Here is a 21551-nt window from a genome sequence, read left to right as displayed (position 1 = left end):
TAGGGGCTCGTGCCATTTGCTGTAAAGTAATGCAATTTTTGAATGAATTTCCGATGCTGGAATTTCTGGTCAAATTTGTGAAAATTATATTGGCTTGAAATCTTTGAAGAAATGTTTATGGTAATATGGAGTGAGGATTTCATAGCGGTATCCACGACAAGCTCGCAAATTAAATAAAATAGTAAATGGATATTAAGTAGAATCTCTAAATAAATTCTTCATGAAGTTCTTTGAAATATTGTTACAGGGATATCAGTGAAAATCCCCTGGCCAAGTTCGCAGGGGTTGACGGTATTAAAGTGAAGGAGTTTCATTCTGATTATTGTAATGTAGTGTTCTTTAGTGAAACATATCACCTTTTTAACACTTTAATGCGCCTCCAACGGTTCATCACGAACCGGCTGCTGCAGATGGAGTATGGCTGATCATATGCATCAGACATGCTCGATAAACAGGAGGAACCGCCGGGGCTCAGTAGAGTCTATTCCCAAGCAATAGTTCCAAGTCGGTTGGATTTGAGAAGGTTTTGATGATCGTTACAAATCCTAATAAAAGTATTATAGGATTTGTGACAGGTTTTGGAACCTTTTACAGCCATCTGACTTCAAAATGTTGTTTGGGCTCTATTTCCCACGTTTCTCGGTTGTTTTTTTTTATTACATAGTAATTTATTAATGTCATAGTCGCTTTTTCGAATTTTTACAATGTTAGTTGGTCATATTTTCTTTAAATAAAGCAATAAAAATCGACCGAAGAATCAATAGTGGGAAGGAGATTTGCAGCACTTAATTGTGCTGATAGATTCAAAGCTAACGTGCGAACACTTAAATGCATTGTTGACGTCAATGCGTTCGACGTGACATTTTGGACAAAAACTGACTGCTTTATATTAATTGAACAACGTTACTTGTGTATGACTAGGTTGACATTTCTAGGCTACGCTTGAGAAAATGACATGGTTCATCTAGGTAGGACCGATAGGACAATTGAACGAATTTGAATATTTTTAATAGTATTTGTAGCGGGATGAAAGTTGGCATGAAATCTTTATTATTTTAAAATTTTATTACAATCTGTGGATTTTGGACCGATGACAATTTAAGGACACAAGAGATGAACACAAGTAGAAAACGATTAGCAAAATCAAGAAAACAATTTGACACAGGATCGACTATATTTTAACATACAGGGTTCGATTGATTCGATGAAAAAAAAACAAACATGCGACAACTGACTTAACGAGCATGTTGCGAACAAAAGTAGCCAAGCATACATTTTTACTCGGGCACCGCAGGCGCCCGACGTCGAGCCAACCGTCGTTGCCACGTGAGCGGGCTGCCGTCGTTGCCGTAGCAACGACCCAGCCGCAATCGCAGCAAGCGTGGGCTGAATTTGAATTTTTAGATTAGAAGTGAAAAAACTGTGACGCGACCTAGAAGTGAAATTTTCCCAACGCGTAGGAAACTAAATTGAATTGTAAAACTCTTTGTTAAACTAGTTAATAATAGTAATAAATTAAATAACAGTTAACATAAAGCGTGTTATTAGTGAATTGCGTGAAATACCAGTTTGAGAAGTAGGTTGAAGTGAACCCGGGTGAAGGTGATTAGCTGTGGACAAAATCATCCTACCTGCGTCTGCCCCCTGATTAGTGCACGTGTATCGGGAGCCTGTTGGAGCCGAATCTGGTGCTCCTCCCCCGCAACCACGTAACTACCCTGAAACAGAGCAGGTAAACCACTGTCCCGTGATTCGCTACCAGGAAGTAGCTTACATTTGGCCCTTCTCCCTCCAGGTAAACCACTGTCCCGTGATTCGCTACCAGGAAGTAGCTTACATTTGGCCCTTCTCCCTCCAGGTAAACCACTGTCCCGTGATTCGCTACCAGGAAGTAGCTTACATTTGGCCCTTCTCCCTCCAGGTAAACCACTGTCCCGTGATTCGCTACCAGGAAGTAGCTTACATTTGGCCCTTCTCCCTCCAGGTAAACCACTGTCCCGTGATTCGCTACCAGGAAGTAGCTTACATTTGGTCCTTCGACTGCCCATGACCGGTTTATATGGAACAGCAGGTACGACGGTCTGCTAGAATAAATAAAGGTTTAGTTCCTAAGACTTTAGATAAGTACGTAGTTTATATTCCGAAGCAAAGTAACATGCTTCGTACTCCACCCAACGTCTCGAATGTGAATCCCCACGTGGGGGAAAACGTTGCTGCTCAACCGGACGCGATTCCAGAGAACAAATCTGTCGCCTCTGGTGCATCGAGAGAACCTGCGAAGTCAACGAGAACCCGAACATCGCGAAGCAGCAGGACTGACAGTCAAATCAAGCTCTTGGACCTGGAAGAGCAGAATGAGGAGGCTGAACTGCGAGCTTCCATCGAGCGGGACAGGATCGTGGCTGAGAAGCAGCTTGCTGAACTGCAGATTCAACACGACCTGGCACTGAAGACCGAGCAGCGGAAAGCGGAGTTCCTGAAGCGGCAGCGAGAACGCGATTTGAGGAAGATCGAGCTGCAGTCTGACTCAAGTCACCGATCGGGTACATCGAGCAGATCGAGTACCTACACCGACGTCTCGAAGCGCGTTGCAGATTGGCTTACCGAATCCGATATGGTCAGACCAACCAACGTGCATGAATCGTCCCACTGGATAGATCGTCCGTTCCTACAACATCGCGATGCAGGGAATGCGTCGCCCCCCGACGTCTGGAATGCACCGCCTCCCGGCACATGGAATACGTCGGCCCCCGGCGTGCAGAAAGCCTGGAACCCGGCCACATGGAATGTGCCAGCCCCCGGTGCGCGAAATGCGTCGGCTCCCGGCGTGCAGAGAGCTGTAAACCAGGGTGCATGGCATGCACCAGCCCCCGGCCTGCGGAACGCGCCAGCATCCGACGTGCGGAATGCGTCGGTACAAGAACCCGCTGTAAATGAGGTTCTGTCGCAAGCATTCAGAGCACTACAAGGTAGGAACATGCGAGACTTGCCCCCCTTTTCCGGCGACATCATGGAGTGGACCGTTTTTGAAAACGACTTCAGAACATCCACCGAAGAGTTTCAGCTGTCGGACCGTGACAATCTTCGACGACTGAACAAAGCGCTTCACGGAAAAGCAAGAAAAACTGTAGAGTCGCTGCTCTCATCGCCTGACAACGTGGAGCAGATTATGCGAATGTTGAAGTCGAACTTCGGCCGCACTGAATGGGTGGTGGCGAACCGACTGGAGGCGCTGAGAAACCTGGAGACCGTAAAAGAGGGAAACATCGAGTCCTTCCGTGCCTTTTACAATGCGGTAATTGGTACCAAGGTGGCGATGACCAACGCGAGGGCGGACAACTACCTGATGAATCCCGAACTCATATCGCACCTGGCTGAAAAACTGCCTGCTTTCAGCAAACAGATGTGGGTTCGGCATAAGGCCGCTCTGATGAAGGAAGGAGTCGCCATCGAGTTCGACACTTTCTCTCGTTGGTTGGAGGATGAGATGGACAACCAGCTCGCGAGTCTCAACCCTGTATTCAGCGTTAAGAAGCCCAGCTACCAGCCGAAGCCGAAGCCGACAGTCCTGAACGTCAACAGTCGCGACGAAGTGGTAGCGAAGAAGTGTCCTTTGTGCTCCGCAAGCTCTCACTCTGGCCTGGAGAAGTGCGAGCAGTTCCGGAAGCTGTCGGTTATCCAACGTCGATCTGCTGCTAACTCCTGCAAGGTCTGCTATATCTGCCTGAAGTTCGACCATGCGAGGAAGAACTGCAAGTCCGAGAAGAAGTGTTCCATCTGCAAGAAGAACCACCATGAACTGGTCCACACCGACGAACCTGCAAGGAACTCGAGGATCAGTCGTACGGACGCGGCGAGTAGTGACGATAATGTCTGCAACTTCAACGGCAAGAACACGAACACACTGCTCCGAGTTGGAAAGGTTAAGATTCGTGGTCCACAAGGCGTCGCTGAAGTATTTGCGCTCTTCGACGAAGGTTCGTCTCTCTCGATGATGGATGCGGCTGTGGCAGAGAGCCTCGGATTGCGAGGACCGATTGCTCCTGTGACCTACCGCTGGACAAATGGGATCCTGCACAAAGAGGAACAGTCGATGATGCTCTCGTTCCGAATTTCTGGACCTTCCGATCAAGCGAAGTGGTACGACGTGAACAATATCCAGACGGTGACAAACATGGCCCTGCCGGCGGTGAAGTTCGACATGGCGAGAGTAAAGCAGCTGTACCCCATGCTCGATGAAGAGAAGCTAGCTGCGATCCAAGATGCCTGTCCCTGTATGCTGATTGGATCGAACAACGCAGGTCTGATTGTGCCTCTGAAGACGGTGCAATATTCATTGGATGGCTTGCAGCTGACTCGGTGCCACCTTGGATGGACAATCCATGGAGTAGTGGACCCAGCCGGCGCCGGATCGAGCAACCATCATGCGTTCCTGTGCTCCGAAGACGACGACATCGAGCTTACAGATCTGGTGAAACAGATGTACAAGGTTGATGATTTCGGGATCTCTGGCCATTCGGTGAAAATAGCCGACGAAGATCAACGAGCACTGGACATCATGCACCGTACCATTACACGGCGTGGTGATCGTTTCGAGGTTGGCCAGATATACAGGTACAACAACTTCGTCTTCCCGGATAGCAAGCCTCAAGCCCTACGACGTCTCCAGATCATGGAAAAGAAGATGGACTCGAATCCTGATTTCGCTGATCGGTACTGCAGGAAGATCCAGGACTACGTCGACAAAGGATACGCTAGGGAATTGGAACCTGATGAGCTAACTGAAACTCCGAACACCTGGTACCTGCCGCATTTCAGCGTGGCGACTGATGAGAAGTTCCGCTTGGTGATGGACGCCAAGGCAAAGTCGCACGGTTTTTCCCTGAACGATCTGCTACTGAAGGGTCCGGATTTCGTCCCTCCGCTGATCGCGGTGCTGATACGGGCCCGAATGAAGAAGATTGCCTTCGTTGCGGACATAAGGGAAATGTTCCATCAAGTCCTCATCCGCAGAGAAGATCAGGACTCCCAGCGATTTCTTTGGCGTGGCATGAATCGCACGGACCCTCCTAAGGAGTACGTTATGCAGGTGATGGTATTCGGTGCAGTGTCGTCCCCGTCGATGGCACAGTTCATCAAGAACTTCAATGCGAAGGAGCTGGAAGAAAAGCACCCCGGCGTCGAGCGAGCTGTCGTGAAGCAGCACTATGTCGACGACTACTTCGACTGCGCGGACACTGAACAAGAAGCCATCGAACTGGTTCAGCGTGTCATTAAGGTGCACGATCAAGGCGGATTCAAGCTAGTGAAGTTCTCGTCAAACTCCCGTGCCGTGTTGGCATCTCTCGATCCGGAAATCGTCGCGGACAATGAGAGCGACGTTCGTGTCCTCGGAATCGAGTGGGACCTACAGTCCGACGAATTTGTCTTCCCGCTAGACTTCCCAAAACTGGATCAGCGATTCCGGACAGCTGAAGCCGTGCCCACGAAGCGGCAACTGCTGAAATTCATGATGGGTATCTTCGATCCACTGTGCTTGCTCAGTCCGATAACGATTCAGCTGAAGATCATCTTTCAAGAGCTGTGGCGTCTGCAGTCGGGATGGGACGATGAGATTCCTGATGGTCTGGTGCCGAAATGGATGGAATGGCTGAACGAAACTGCAAGACTGAGAGAAATTCGAATACCGCGGTACTACCATCCGGCGGTGCCATCCTTTAGTGATGTTGAGCTACACGCTTTCTGCGACGCGAGTGACAAGGCTTATGCCTGCGTGATCTACATGGTCCACCGCCGAAAAGAAAGATCACATGTTGCGCTGGTGTATGCGAAGTCAAGAGTAGCACCCCTGAAGTCGCAGACTGTGCCGCGACTAGAGCTACAAGGATGCGTCCTGGCAAGCCAGATGATAAGCGTTCTTCAAACGGAGATCATGATCGACATTACCCGGCTGTACTTCTGGACCGATTCGAAGATCTGTTTGTGTTGGTTGAAGTCGAATCAGAAGCTGACGGCCTATGTCGGCGCTCGCGTAATGAAGATTAAGGAGAATGGTCACGGAGTGCAGTTCTGGCACTGGGTTCCGTCGCAGCTCAACGTGGCGGATTTGGCAACGAAGTGCTCGAAGATTGGCAGCATGCAGGAATGGCTGCGTGGCCCAGACTTCCTCTACCGGGATAGCTCTACCTGGCCGGTCGACGAATCGTTGGAAATGTCCTCCGAAGAGTTCGCGAGCTTCCACTCCGAAATAACCGTCAAAGATGTGGCCGGACCGCTGTGCTGTGCGGCGTTCAAAGAAAACTTGATCGATCTACCCGACATCGCCAGGTTCTCGGATTTCAACCGGCTGATCAGGTCAACTGCGTACTACCTGAAAATGAGAAGACTGTTAGTTTTGCCGAAACGAGAAAAGCCTGATCGGTTGACGATCAATGTTCGTGACATGGATGAAGCAAGAAAAGAGTGGTACAGGAAAGTACAATCGGAGACCTTCGAATCCGAGCTGCGTAGCTTGAAGATGTCAGGCTACGTGAAAAGTAGCAGTCATCTGAAAACATACTCCCCGTTTCTCCACGATGGAATCATTCGGATGCGAGGTCGTGTCCAAGATGACAGCAAGCCGTTCGAGGTGAACAACCCGGTGATCCTTCCCGACGGCCATCCGTTCTGTACGCTGCTGATCCGGATGTATCACATTGCCAACGCGCTTCAAGGCCTGGAAACCGTCATCAACAACGTCAAGGAACGCCACCGGATACTGAAGATTCGTTCGCAGGTGAAGAAGTACACGATGTCCTGTGTGAAGTGCCGAGAGCTGAGAGCGAAGCCAACCGTGCCGCAGATGGGAATCCTGCCGCCGGCTCGAACAACCCCGCACGTGTATCCGTTCACCTGTACTGGCATCGATTACTTCGGGCCGCTTTCTGTAAAGGTCGGCCGGCGCATGGAGAAAAGGTGGGTTGTGCTGTTCACCTGCATGACGTCGAGAGCAGTACACCTGGAAGTGGTGCCATCGCTCGATACGAACAGCTGCCTAATGGCAATACGCTGTTTCATGTCTGTCCGTGGACTGCCGCAGTGCATCATGACCGACAACGGTACCAACTTCACCGGTGCCGACCAGGAACTGAGGACGCTCGTAAAGTCACTGGACCAGCCGCAGATTGAGGAGTCGTTAAGCGTTAGAGGAGTACAGTGGAAGTTTATACCCCCCGGTGCTCCACATTTCGGGGGATGCTGGGAGCGATTAGTCCGCTCCGTCAAAACTGCACTTGGTGCAATGCTGCGAGACCGACACCCTACGGACTTGGTGCTCCGGACGGCATTGTGCGAGGCGATGAACACTGTCAACAATCGGCCGTTGACGCACGTTGCGGACGACCCCCTGGATCCTGAACCGTTAACACCGAACATGCTGCTACTCGGACGGAACAACGTGATCCAGTTTGACCACGATTTTGACGAACGGGACCTGGACTGTCGTGCCGCCTACAAGCATTCCCAGATCTATGCGGATCGTTTCTGGCGCAAGTGGGTGGCCGCATATCGCCCGGAGCTCATCCGGAGTCGCAAATGGCCGGACAACAGGAGGTATCACGAGTACAAGGTTGGTGACATTGTGATGCTGGTGGACGAGACTCTACATCGTGGTAACTGGCCAAAGGGCGTGGTAGAGAAAACCTACCGTGGCCCGGACGGAAAAATAAGAACTGTTGAGATACGAACTGCGAAGTCACGGTACAAGCGACCCGTCAGCAAGGTTGTGTTGCTGCAACCCATCAGTTCGTCTTCTGGCCCGGAGAATGTTGCGAACAAAAGTAGCCAAGCATACATTTTTACTCGGGCACCGCAGGCGCCCGACGTCGAGCCAACCGTCGTTGCCACGTGAGCGGGCTGCCGTCGTTGCCGTAGCAACGACCCAGCCGCAATCGCAGCAAGCGTGGGCTGAATTTGAATTTTTAGATTAGAAGTGAAAAAACTGTGACGCGACCTAGAAGTGAAATTTTCCCAACGCGTAGGAAACTAAATTGAATTGTAAAACTCTTTGTTAAACTAGTTAATAATAGTAATAAATTAAATAACAGTTAACATAAAGCGTGTTATTAGTGAATTGCGTGAAATACCAGTTTGAGAAGTAGGTTGAAGTGAACCCGGGTGAAGGTGATTAGCTGTGGACAAAATCATCCTACCTGCGTCTGCCCCCTGATTAGTGCACGTGTATCGGGAGCCTGTTGGAGCCGAATCTGGTGCTCCTCCCCCGCAACCACGTAACTACCCTGAAACAGAGCAGGTAAACCACTGTCCCGTGATTCGCTACCAGGAAGTAGCTTACATTTGGCCCTTCTCCCTCCAGGTAAACCACTGTCCCGTGATTCGCTACCTGGAAGTAGCTTACATTTGGCCCTTCTCCCTCCAGGTAAACCACTGTCCCGTGATTCGCTACCAGGAAGTAGCTTACATTTGGCCCTTCTCCCTCCAGGTAAACCACTGTCCCGTGATTCGCTACCAGGAAGTAGCTTACAGAGCAGAAAAACATATTTAACCATACCACAAAATCTAACAAGGAGACAAACACAAACCGTGTGACCATAACACTACATAGGCAAATCCTGACTGACTGACCAATTGAAAACTTTCCAATCTTCTACCGTATCTTTCTGAGTCAGTTGCAACAGTGTCTTAATGGATATCATTTTCCGCGTACGGCTGGCAAACTGCTTGTGAAAGATTACGTACTCTTTTCTATCTTCGGGTCTAGTGTAGAGGTTTCAACTCTATTCAGAGTGCAGCTAGAAACCTAGCAAAAAAAAAAGGGATATCAGTGAAAATCCAAGAGCCCACAGAGCCCCAAGAGCCAGCTGTGAAGGCGGTATCTAACATGACCATGCTGGGGGTGAAGCGTTCGATTTCCGGTCGGTCTAGGCACTTTTCGTAATGACAACTTCCTTTACTGCCACATCGTGCACGATATACACATGCAAAATGATCATTGGCAGAACACTCTGGAGTACCTTAGTAGGATGATTATTCGATTCTATAACATTCCCCAGAAAACCATTCCCCAGAAATCCATTCCCCAGAATGTACCATTCCCCAGAAAAGCTTAATATACTCTGCTAAAAAGTTTAATTCGATACACAAACAGTAAAATGTTGATCATAATGATATGTTATACCTCGGACTGACATGTGATACGAGTATGATTCCTGTACAACGGTACGCAGTGTCAAGACAATTCTAACAAGACTGACTTGAACTGAGAGAATTTTCAGTATGGCACTCATTTCAAGCGCAATTGTACAGTGATTCTTGTATCACATGTGTGCCATAAGTATTATAGGCAAGGATTATAACATTATAGTGTTATTACGAGCAAATATCTATTTCTTATACGGTATATGTAACAAATTAAGGTTGTGGTGGCAACACTGCCACCGTACATGTATATAGTTTTATCACAATAAATGTCAGTTGAGTTTTGACTATCGATAAATATAGAGCTGTGATTGAGTACTCTGTGTCCGTGAATTAATTCGTTTATTAATTTATTCGCCGCGTCGGAAAATCTCCCGAGGTGTGCGGAACGACCGAAACTCCCACATTGGTGACCCCGACGGTAGTTTGAAACGCGAGTTCGTGGAAAATAGGACAGAAAAAGATCGACCATGCAGAACGATCAGTTGCGTCCGGGAACAACAATGATGCCTGCAGCAGCAGCCGCGGTGGCTGTCAAATTGCCGGACTTTTGGAAGTCCGACCCCGCCATGTGGTTCGCCCAGGCCGAGGCACAGTTTGTCTTGGCAGGGGTTACGCAGGATTCTACAAAATTCCACCACATCGTCGCAAAAATTGACCAATCTGTAATTTGTCACGTCGCAGATTTGGTCAAAAACCCACCAGCAGCGGACAAATATGAGGCGATCAAACTTCGTCTTATTTCCCGATTCGAGTTGACACCGCAATCACGGCTGGAGCGTCTGTTGAATACGTGTGATCTTGGAGACCTTCGGCCAACTCATCTGTTGGCAAAAATGCAGGAGATATCCACAGGTCTGAATGTGGACGAATCGCTGCTGAAAATGTTGTTCCTGCAACGTTTACCGCCAAATGTTCGTGCCGTACTCAGTATCAACGATGGGAGCCTCTCCAAAATAGCAGAAATGGGTGATAAAATCATGGACCTGTCGCCGCAAATTGCAACTGTTTCAGAAGCACGAGCGGTTCCCGCAAACTCGGCGACTGACACAACCCTGGATCCATACTCTCAAGAAAGTCTTGGAAGTCAAATCGCGGCATTAACTGCCGAAATTCGCCGGATGACAACAAAACCCCAACGTCGTTCGCGTTCTTCATCTCGCGGTAGACAACTAGCTGCAAGCAACGATGTATGTTGGTATCACCGTAAGTACGGCGGCAATGCGGAGCGGTGTCGCAGCCCGTGCAGTTACCAACCGTCAAAAAACTAGAAAACCGCCCACCCGTTACCAACGAAGTGGGCGGAAGTCAGTACAGCCATCGTCTTCGCATCTTTGACCGAACATCGCAGATCAGATTCCTCATCGATACAGGCTCGGATGTATCGATTTTACCGGCCACCAGAACTGATAAAACGCACGGCCCTTCGACTTTCCAACTACACGCTGCAAACGGCTCGACGATCAGAACCTATGGAAATCGCTTCGTTACCACGGATCTAGGACTTCGACGACGATTTTCATGGAATTTTCTGATTGCTGACGTATCCACCGCTATAATTGGTGCCGATTTTCTGGCCTACTTTGGAATAATCGTGAACCTCAGCAGTCACAAACTTATTGATGGAAAAACCAAGCTGCATTCGACCGGAGGGCTCACGGAGGCAATTGTGCACGGTGTGACGACGATCGATGCCAATCATCCGTTCCGTGATTTGCTGACCGAGTATCGTGAGATCACAACACCCCCTACTTTGCGTTCTGAAATTCAGCACAATGTTACACACCACATTCAGACCAAAGGCCCTCCAGTGGCCTGCAAAGCTCGCAGGATGGCTCCTGACAAATTGCAAGCAGCAAAGAAGGAGTTTGAAATGATGACGGAGATCGGGATCTGTCGACCATCAAAAAGTTCTTGGGCGAGCCCCCTACATTGCGTCCCGAAGAAAAATGGAGAGTGGCGTTTCGTGGGGGATTACCGTAGTCTGAATCGCGTCACCATTCCAGATCGGTATCCGGTACCGCACGGTGTGTTGAAACAGGATTATTATCGCACTTTCATGAACCTAAAATATTTTTTCGTTATAAGTTTGCCTTAGCAGTATATATTAAGATTCCGGAGGTTAAAAAATCTTTCATCGGGGAAAATTAAAATAAATTCGATTTTAGTAGTTTACCACTTATTTTCATATGATATGGTATAACGCAAATCTGATGAACCTAAACTCCGCTAGAAAAAGTCCCCTTTCTAATATTAAATTTGACCATTTAGTGAGAAACGAATGCAAAAGTCTTTACAACGAGTTTAAATTTGTTTGGCGTTCGTTTCATTTGCCCAGCCCACTACAGTCTGCCGAAAGTCATAAATCAAAAAAGTCTACATTCCTTCCATATGTCTGGTACATAGATATTTGTAATGGAGGAAAACAAATCTGGAGCAACATTTGAAAAGGGTATACAAGCATTGGTAAACAATGACTTCACACATCGTTCCTGAGCCCCCATTAGCTTATTCACACAAACTAAGACCGTTATCAGAGAGAGCAAACATCGATCTTTCGGATAACGGTGTATATTTGCGTGGGCGGGCTGCTGTTAGGCCCTACGGAGCGTTTTCGAAAAAATACACAAGACCTCTTGGGCCCTTTTCAAATGTTGCTCCAGAAATACTTCTCATTAGTGCAACTCATACATTTGAGGAAACACCATACACCTGTGAATCGTGCCATTTGCAGTACATACTCTTCAATTTGCCTGAAATGGCGAGTATTAGTTGCACATACTTTGCATGCCAAACCATGTAATGATACACCTAAACGACGATCAGACGGCCACGAAAGATTATTGCGAAATCATCAAACAAATATGGTGACTTAATCAGGCGTATTTTTTAACATTCATTATAACTGTAAATTTAGTTGTTTTGAGCTAGTTTAGCAGAAATACTGATAGCTCTTTGAATATCATAAGAACTTTTATTTATATTGTGCTCTGATTTTGCAGGGCTCGATGTTTTACTAAAAAGTGAAAATTTATCTTTTGAATACTTTTGTTCGCATGTTGACACAGAGGGCCGAATTCTTCACCCTGACTAAAGCGTTAAATCAGGTTTAACTATATGGGTAAGCCTGTTTTTTTTTCGGGTGATCCGAGGTTAAGAAATCAGCCCTTGGAGAATAGATTTGATATGATGATGATGAACCTGGGCATGCTAGCCGAATACATGTACGTAAAAAGAATATCGGATTAAGTACGGGACACTGAAGATGACCTAACAGTTGAGGTCGATATACGTATCTGTCAAAGAAATCGTAGTGCAATTAAAAGGAACAGTCCTTAACTCTATCTTCTTTTTACTTAGTTTTACGTATGTTCATGTTGAATATGTTCATTGTTGTTTATGCTGAGAACAAATTTAACTAAATTTACAGATAAAATAAAAGTTGAAAATGTAGAACAAGATTAAGAAGACATCAATGTTCTGCAAATGTAATAGAATATAAAAAAACAACAAACACTGATATGCAAAGTGAGGCATAATTGACGCAATTTGAGGTTTCGATACAACTTTTTAAGAACTTTTATTAGTCATTTTATGCTTCATTTCGGAATCATTGGATAGATTTTGATTGCTAAATAGTTTTTTTTCCTCCCCTGTTGGGGAAATTAAGCCACTGCGTCCAATAAGCTGAGCTTTTGTGGCAACTTTATTTTATGCAGTCATAACACTGAAACCATTATAATGCATGAAGTTTTTATCAAGACCAAAGTGTCTTATAAAGTAAAACTACGAACATAGAAAAAAATCACTACACGAGACTACTATTATTGAAATTCATCGTATTACTTGCAAGTTGATGTTTCCAATATATTTTAGGCTTATACCAAGGCTTATACTAAAAGATGTCATTCACATTGACATACAGGGTGTTAGGTTCGTGAGTGCAAACTTTTTGAAGGGTGATAGAGGACCATAAAAGGTGAAAAAATTGTTCTACGCATATGGTCAAATCTCAACCGTTACGTAGTTATTGAGCTTCCCATGTTTTTGACTCTCATTGCCTTAACTGGCTATAACTTGAAAATGGTCAAACTTATCGCAATTTTTTTACCCTTATTCGAAAGATTATTGAATTTTCTATCATATGGCATCTTTGAATCGATTGGTTTAGTTAATTAACTAAGTTTTCTAGAGCAAAATAGCTAAAAATAGTGTGTTTTAATTGGTTTTTGTCACTTATCTTTGAAACATGCGTAATAAATTCAAATTCTTTATTTGGCAAAGTTGCGGCCCCTGTTCAACTCTACAATTTGTTCTTTGACACCGAACTTCTAGCTCTTATCGTTTTCTTGCAATTTCGATTTAAATGTGCGGCACAGTGCGCAAAAACGTGCTTACCTTGATAGTTGCAAATTTTTGACTTGAAATGCGATGTTTAAATCAAAATTGCAAGAAAACGATAAGAGATAGACATTTCATGTCAAAAAACGAATTGTAGAGTAGAACAGGAGTCACAACTTTGCCAAAGAAAGAATTTTAATTTATTACGCATGTTTCAAAGATAATTGACAAAAACAAATTAAAACACGCTATTTTGAGCTAGTTTGCTCTAGAAAACTTAGTTATTTAACTAAACCAATCGATTCAAAGATGCCATTTGATAGAAATTTCAATAATCTTTCGAATAAGGGTAAAAAAATTGCGATAAGTTTGACCATTTTCAAGTTATAGCCAGTTAAGGCAATGAGAGTCAAAAACATGGAAAGCTCAATAACTACGTAACGGTTGAGATTTGACCATATGCGTAGAACAATTTTTTTCATCATTTATGGTCCTCTATCACCCTTTAAAAAGTTTGCACTCAGGAACCTAACACCCTGTATATCAAGCATGCGTTTCATTCGGTAAGGTAAATTCTTAATAAAAACTTGTGATGTTTTGAAAAAGATTTGAAGATTGAAATACTATTTGTATAATTATCCTTGACCAAATGATTGTTTGATTAAAAAAAAAGTGTAATGAAATTCAAATTGCTTATCATGACTAGATAATATCACGTTAACCCGCTGTTTCATCTTATTCAACCCGTTTCAACTTGCTTCTCTGTACCTTATTTTTAACCGAATGTTGAATTATCATTTTTAAATGCAATAACATAGGGTATGTGTGCCATCAGTAATCTCACGCTCCCATATTCATCCTATTCGAAAACAAGCGATTACTGCATCGATTGATTCCGTTTTTTTTGTTTTTATGGGTGCTTACTTCTAACAAAAAATACAAAAATAAGAGATAAAACAAACAGCGCTTCAATCCTTTGTTCTTCGTAGGATGAAAATTGGAGCCACATGCTTAATGAGGGAACTAATACCCTAATATGACAACGCCAATCTAAAGTTTTTTGTGTCAACTTTTTGTTATTTGAAACTCAACAGCCCACTTAACCCTAAAGGTATCAATTTATAAGTAACAAGGAGATAAATCTTTGAAAATTTTAAGATTTTGTATGGACGAAAGTCCTAAACAGATCAGAGGCAGAACTTTTACAAATAAGTCACGCACACTCAGTATAGTCGACTCACTTTTTTGGCAAATATCCATGCGGATGTGGTTTGAGATGCAAAGTATGTGCAATTAATACCCGCCATTTCAGGCAAATTAGCACATGAAGGTTATGTGTTGCAAATGGTATGAGTCACAGATGTATGGTGCTTCCTCAAATGTATGAGTCGTACTAATGAGAAGTATTTGTTTAACGCCATTACAAATATCTATTTGCCAGACAAATGGAAGGAAAGTAGACTTTAATTATTTATGATTTTCGGCAGACTGCAGTGGGCTGGACACATGAAACGAACGCCAAACAAATTTAAACTCGTTGTAAAGACTTTTGCATTCGTTTCTCTCTAAATGGGTTCAAATTTATTATTAGAAAGGGGACTTTTTCTAGCGGAGTTTAGGTTCATCAGATTTGCGTTATACCATATCATATGAGAAAAGTGGTGAACTACTAAAATTGAATTTATTTTAATTTTCCCCGATGAAAGATTTTTTAACCTCCAGAATCTTAATATATACTGCTAAGGCTAACTTATAACGAAAAAATATTTTAGGTTCATGAAAGTGCGATAATAATCCTGTTTCAACACACCGTGTACCGCACATCCACGATCTTCTGAACAATTTTCTAGGGAAAAAAGTTTTTACCACCCTGGACATGGTACGTGCCTACTACAACGTACCCGTGGAAGAAAGTGATATACCCAAGACAGCCGTTATCACCCCGTTCGGATTATTCGAATTCACAAGAATGCAATTCGGTCTGTGCAATGCGAGCCAATCTTTCCAACGATTTATGCACAGCATTTTTGGAGATCTGGACTTCGTCATCGTTTTCGTGGACGATATTTGTATCGCGTCTGCATCCGAGAAGGAGCGTCGAAAGCACGTACGCATCGTTTTCGAACGACTACGTAAAAATGGACTAGTATTGAATCTTTCGAAGTGTAAGTTTGCACAATCGGAAGTAGATTTCCTTGGATATCGAGTTAGTGCATCAGGAATCAAACCAACGTCAGCTAGAGTAGCCGCCGTCGTCGATTATAAGCAACCCAACACGATCAAAGAACTTCGTCGATTCCTAGCTTTGATCAATGGGTACAGACGTTTTTTGCCTCATGCAGCGGAAATGCAAAAGCCTTTGCAAAATCTCATTCAAGGAAATCGAAAAAACGACAAGCGAAAAATTGAATGGAGTTCCCAAGCTGCAGAAGCATTCGACCTTTGTAAGCAAGGCTTAGCAGCGACTACATTACTCCACTATCCGGACTCTTCGAAACCGCTGGCGCTAATGGTGGATGCTTCCGATGCAGCAGCGGGGGCAGTGCTACAGCAATATTCGAATGGAACTTGGCAACCTTTGGGTTTCTTCTCACAGAGGTTTTCGAATTCGCAGAAAAAGTATTCTGTCTTCGGCCGAGAACTTACAGCGATGAAACTCGCTGTCAAATACTTTCGGCACTTGGTTGAAGGTAAGAATTTCACCATATTTACCGATCATCGCCCTCTCACATTCGCGCTCGATTCAAATTCCACTCATTTGCCACACGAAGAAAGGTATCTCCAGTATATTTCAAGCTTCACGCGATCTATTCGGCATATTAGCGGCAAAAACAATTTTGTTGCTGATGCTTTCTCGAGAGTGGAAGCTATTGCCACACCTACTGTGATAAATTATGACGACATTGCAGTAGAACAAAAGCACGATCCCGAATTACAAGGGCTTCTGAAAAGCAAGACAACGTCATTGAGATTGGAACTTAGAGATGTAATGGGTTCGTCTAATCAAATCTATTGCGACGTTTCAGACCAACGGTTATCCCGTCCCTACATTCCTAAGCAACACCGTCTACGCGTCATGCAAACTATCCACGGGTTGTCGCATCCAGGCATTCGAGCAACAAGGAAGCTACTATCGTCGAAGTTCGTATGGCCATCCATGAACCAGGACATCGCAAGCTTCGTCAAATCGTGCGATCGATGCCAGCGTTCCAAAATCAATAGGCACACCCTCGCTGCGTTGGGAGATTTCGATGTTCCCCAAGGACGTTTCAGCCGTGTGCACATGGATTTAGTAGGACCACTACCACCATCCAAAGGTTATCGATATCTTCTCACTGTTGTAGACAGATTTAGCCGATGGCCTGAAGCGATACCCTTATCCGATATGCTGGCAGAAACAGTGGCAAGTGCGTTCTGTCAGGTCTGGGTATCTCGTTTTGGTGTACCAGAAACAATTAGCACTGATCAAGGCCGACAGTTTGAATCGGAGCTCTTTCTGGAACTGACCAAATGGCTTGGGACTGTCAGAACTCGTACCACGGCTTATCATCCTCAAGCGAACGGATTAGTCGAGCGATTCCATCGAACCCTGAAAGCGGCAATTATGTGTGTCGACTCTGCCCATTGGAGTGAAAAACTGCCACTAATTCTACTTGGACTTCGAACATCCATTCGCGAGGACTCAAACTGCTCTGTGGCGGAAATGGTATACGGACAACCACTGCGTATTCCAGGAGAATTGGCTTCTTTAGTGATGTTGAGATAATTCCATATTCACAATCTACATGCCAAACTGAGCCGAAATCCAAATTTTCATGAACTTTGGTGCCCGGGAACCTATTTAAAAATCGATTTAAAGTTTGTATGGGAGCGATTTGTCGAATCACCCCTCGTCGCATTTCGTACTGGGCGGAGCTGTCAAGCAGTTGCCCAGCTGTCAAAAGGTGATTTCAAAAAATCTTTTTGTAATTGAATTTAGGTATCAAAATAAAGTTTTAAAAATCTGAAAAAAAATCATACTGGCATAAAAAAGGTGCTCTTTCGAATAAAATCAAAAAATCAATATATTATTCTTAATTTAAAAACCCAATTTTTTGACCATCATACGGAGCAAGCCAATCGATCGGATTTCGTTCAATCACTCCGTCAGGTCGTCCAACATATCAAACCAATGAATAATACACGTCACTCCAAACAGCGTGTGTTCATACCCAGCGAACTGAAAACGTGTAAAGCAGTTTTTGTTAGAGTCGACACTGTGAAACGACCTCTTCAACATCCATACGAGGGACCGTACGAGGTTATCGAACGAGGTGACAAGAACATGGTTTTGTGCATCAAAGGGAAGAAGCAGAGAATTTCCATTGACAGATTGAAACCAGCCTACACCTGTAATCAGCTACTAGAGTCATCCCAGGATACCTCTACGAAGGTAACATCGTCAGGACATCGAGTAAGGTTCCTAGCATGACTGGAGGGGGGTTATGTGGTGGCAACACTGCCACCGTACATGTATATAGTTTTATCACAATAAATGTCAGTTGAGTTTTGACTATCGATAAATATAGAGCTGTGATTGAGTACTCTGTGTCCGTGAATTAATTCGTTTATTAATTTATTCGCCGCGTCGGAAAATCTCCCGAGGTGTGCGGAACGACCGAAACTCCCACAAGGTAAAAATGTATACATACATACATATCCATAAAAATATTCTACAATGGTTCAAACGTTTAATTACCATTGTACACAGTTGCATGTTGATCTTTAAACCTATCTTGAAAGTTCATAAACTGTTATAATTCCAGTTGCGTTGCTATAAAATGTTTTGTTTTTGACAGATTTGTGAAAATTGTGTAGCACTTGTTTTACGATGAATAACGTTTTAAAAGTGATGTGCAAAATTTACAGAGAAAACGCATATTCTTCTGATGTTGTTCAGTGTACAAGATACTAAAGACTCAACTGACCACGGTTGGAGGGATCCATCCCAATGGCTGTTCCTATAGGAATTATAATTATTCGCTTCAAAGGCTCTTCATTCATGCGGTATGAGAAGGGCTTTCATCATTATTCCAATACTATGGAATGGAATAGAAAAAGTGAACATATAAGCAGTTTTAATGCCAACAATTCTAAATATTTTTAATGAAGAAGGGAAAAAGTATCATTGTTTTCCTTTTGGCATTAAAAAACCCAACAATGTTCCTTCTTTTTAAACAATATTCATCTTAAAATTAAGGCAATTAGTAAAATTTTTTAAATTATAACTGCTTACATTTTCAACATAGATTCTCCCTTCTTTTCTACATAGGCTGTTCTTTCGAACTGCACTTTGCAGAAAATTATGGGCATTATTACAACCACCGGTGTAAAATTGCTGTTAAATTTAATATTTATTATATATAATTTATTATATATTTTTTTTCAAATTTCTAAACACCTGTGCTTGTGGTGCCGATTGTAACTAGCCTAAACATTATAACTCGAAAAGAAGGGAAAATCTATGTTGAAAAAGTAAGCAGTTGTGATGCCGATAATTTCCTGAAAAGTGCAATTCGAAAGAACAGCCTATGCAGCAGAGAAGGAAAAGTCTATGTTGAAAATGAAAGCAGTTATAATTCCAATAATTGTACCAAATTCTAAATTCTAAAAAAAAGCTTGTTTAAAAAAAAGGAACAGTGTTGGGTTTTTGAATGCCGCAAGGAAAACAATGTCACCACAGACAAACAGACGTAACACTTCGAACATTTTTCGATTTAAATTTTAGTCTCGGAAATAGGTTCGCTTAATTCTAAAAGGACTGAATTTGGCCAATCATCAACTAGGTGGCAGTAGTGAGCAAACGTCAAACTCAAACAAAAACTATGCGAGCGCCGCGAATTGGCAGTTGATCAACTCTCAAATTTTCAAGTAAACCGTTAAATCGATGTACGATGGCAATTATCAGAGTGTTACGTTTCCTTCTTCGTTAAAAAAAATGTTTGAGTCGTTATAAGAATTGTTGGCATTACAACTGCTTATATGTTTATTAAAAATGATCCCTTCTTTTGCATAGGCTGTTCTTTCCAGTTGCACTTTTCAAGAAATTATCGGCATTGCAACTGCTTACTTTTTAACATAGATTCTCCCTTCTTTTTTGCATAGGCAATTCGAAAGAACAGCCTATGCAGAAAAGAAGGAAAAATGTATGTTGAAAAAGTGAGCAGTTGCGATGCCAATAATTATACCAATAGCCTAAATTGTAAAGGCAAATCATGCTTATTTCCGAAGTTTTTCTTGTCGAATAAGAATTTTTGGCAGGATGTTTCTTCCGATGATTTTTTACGAATAAATATTTGATTTTTAGCTATTAATATAAACCATTCAGAATTAAAGCAATAGTTTTATTTTTTTCTGGGGAATGGTACATTCTGGGGAATGGATTTCTGGGGAATGGTACATTCTGGGGAATGGGTTTCTGGGAAATGGTTTTCTGGGGAATGGTACAGACTTTACGCGATTTTGGTGTTTCTCTTGAGACTTTGGAGATTTTGGTGTTCCTCTTGAGACTTCCCATAAGATCTTCCCGGGATTTCTCCCAGAGTTGCTACAGTCGAGTCATTTCTGGTATGTCTATGTTGGGTCCTTGGACACCCCTAAGAACAACCTCAGTCGCTGGGCTCACGGGTGACATTCAAGCTGTCATCTCCGTCGACGCCGTGACAGCACGCAACGAGAAACATCAGTAACTTGGTGGTATCTAAGTTACCGCGAACATTGTATTTTGCCCACCATTCCATCTCGGATTCGCGCGACCGTAACAGTCTACTAGAGTGCTTCCAAGGATTTCTTAGGGAGTTTTTCACGAACTTTCTGCAGGAGTTCCTCCCTGGGTTTCTTCCGTAGTTTTTCCTGTATTTTTTCAAGTGCTCTAGAGTTTCTTTCAGGTTTTTTTTACAGGAAAGGTTCCTAAAGGTTCTCGCGGAATTTGTCTCGGAGTCTGTCCTGGAGTTTCTCTCAGAAGATTCCTTTCGGAAATGGTCCTGGGATGTCTCTCACAGTTTGTCTGTATTTTCTTTGGACTACCCTAAGATTGTTCTGCTGTAGCTATTGCTGATATTTCACATCTAATTCTGATTTTGTTTAGAGTTAGGCTCTTCCTCGTAGTTGTACCGGATTTCCTGCAATGATCCTTCGGAGATTATTTTTTACAGATTTTCTCAGGTTTCCGGACGAGAACTATTTCCGGAATCATTACCGGAAAGTTTCCCGAGATTGTGGTAGTTCTTTTTGTGCTTTTTTAAATAGTTGCTTTGAGAGTTCTTGCAGGGATTTTTCAAAAGGTTTCTCTCAAAATGTCTCCTGATCTAACGTACGAAATGTGTTATAAGAAATTGTCGAAGAAATGCACTAATTCCAGGAAACCTTGCAAGAAACTCCGCAGTCTTTGAAAAACTCTCGACAGCAACATCGAAATAAAAACCTGAGATATCTTGGGAAGGCACGGTAAAGGCTGGGTATGCTGCGCAATTCAGATCCCATTGTGATCCACTAGCCTCTGCCCAGCAACTCCTATCCCTACCACCTCGTGGTACCGGCCGGAAACTACGAGCAACCTTAGGGGAAATCGGGTAACCAACCCCGGTGGGAACTTTAGGCGTAGGCTGACAGGGAAGAGGGGGTTTGCTTCTGCAAACCTGAGCAACTGTTCTCCAGGAGGAGCGGCTCACAACAGCGTCTGATCCCCATGTTACGGGCGGCTGATCTGTGCCCGAGTGCCAGGGAAGGACTCTAAGCTCAACTGTGCACTATGGTCCTCCGGAAAGTAGGAAAATCAGCAACAGAATAATACGAACCGAGACCAACGGCAACGACCCCAGCGAACAAAAAGGACTTGCGATTGGAAACTCGGTACGTGGAACTGCCGATCTCTCAACTTCATTGGGAGCACCCGCATACTCGCCGATCTACTGAAGGACCGCGAGTTCGGCATCGTAGCGCTGCAGGAGGTGTGTTGGACAGGATCCATGGTGCGA

The 21551-nt window shown here is 44.1% G+C and overlaps 2 protein-coding genes across 8 annotated transcripts in view; both read left to right on the top strand.

The window, feature by feature from the left end:
* The window catches only part of LOC109429115 (ubiquitin-conjugating enzyme E2-17 kDa), a 50448-nt gene that overhangs the window by 6999 nt on the left and 21898 nt on the right, over nucleotides 1-21551 (top strand). The gene's annotated exons all lie outside the window — the stretch shown is intronic.
* Nucleotides 10-21389, top strand: LOC109406986 (uncharacterized). 2 transcript variants are annotated; one of them, XM_062856989.1, is made up of 3 exons: nucleotides 10-2071; nucleotides 2147-9413; nucleotides 18210-21389. In XM_062856989.1, exons 1-2 carry the CDS (start codon nucleotides 2060-2062, stop codon nucleotides 7886-7888), a joined length of 5754 nt encoding a protein of 1917 aa, XP_062712973.1. In that variant the 5' UTR covers nucleotides 10-2059; the 3' UTR covers nucleotides 7889-9413; nucleotides 18210-21389. The 2 variants fall into 2 exon arrangements, with proteins under 2 accessions (XP_062712973.1, XP_062712972.1); XM_062856988.1 differs by having other exon boundaries at nucleotides 10-9413.

This window comes from Aedes albopictus, chromosome 3 (genome assembly GCF_035046485.1).
Source record: "Aedes albopictus strain Foshan chromosome 3, AalbF5, whole genome shotgun sequence".
NCBI classification, from domain to species: domain Eukaryota; kingdom Metazoa; phylum Arthropoda; class Insecta; order Diptera; family Culicidae; genus Aedes; species Aedes albopictus.
The sequence above is the reverse complement of the archived record's forward strand: the minus strand, read 5'-3'. Positions and strand labels throughout refer to the sequence as shown.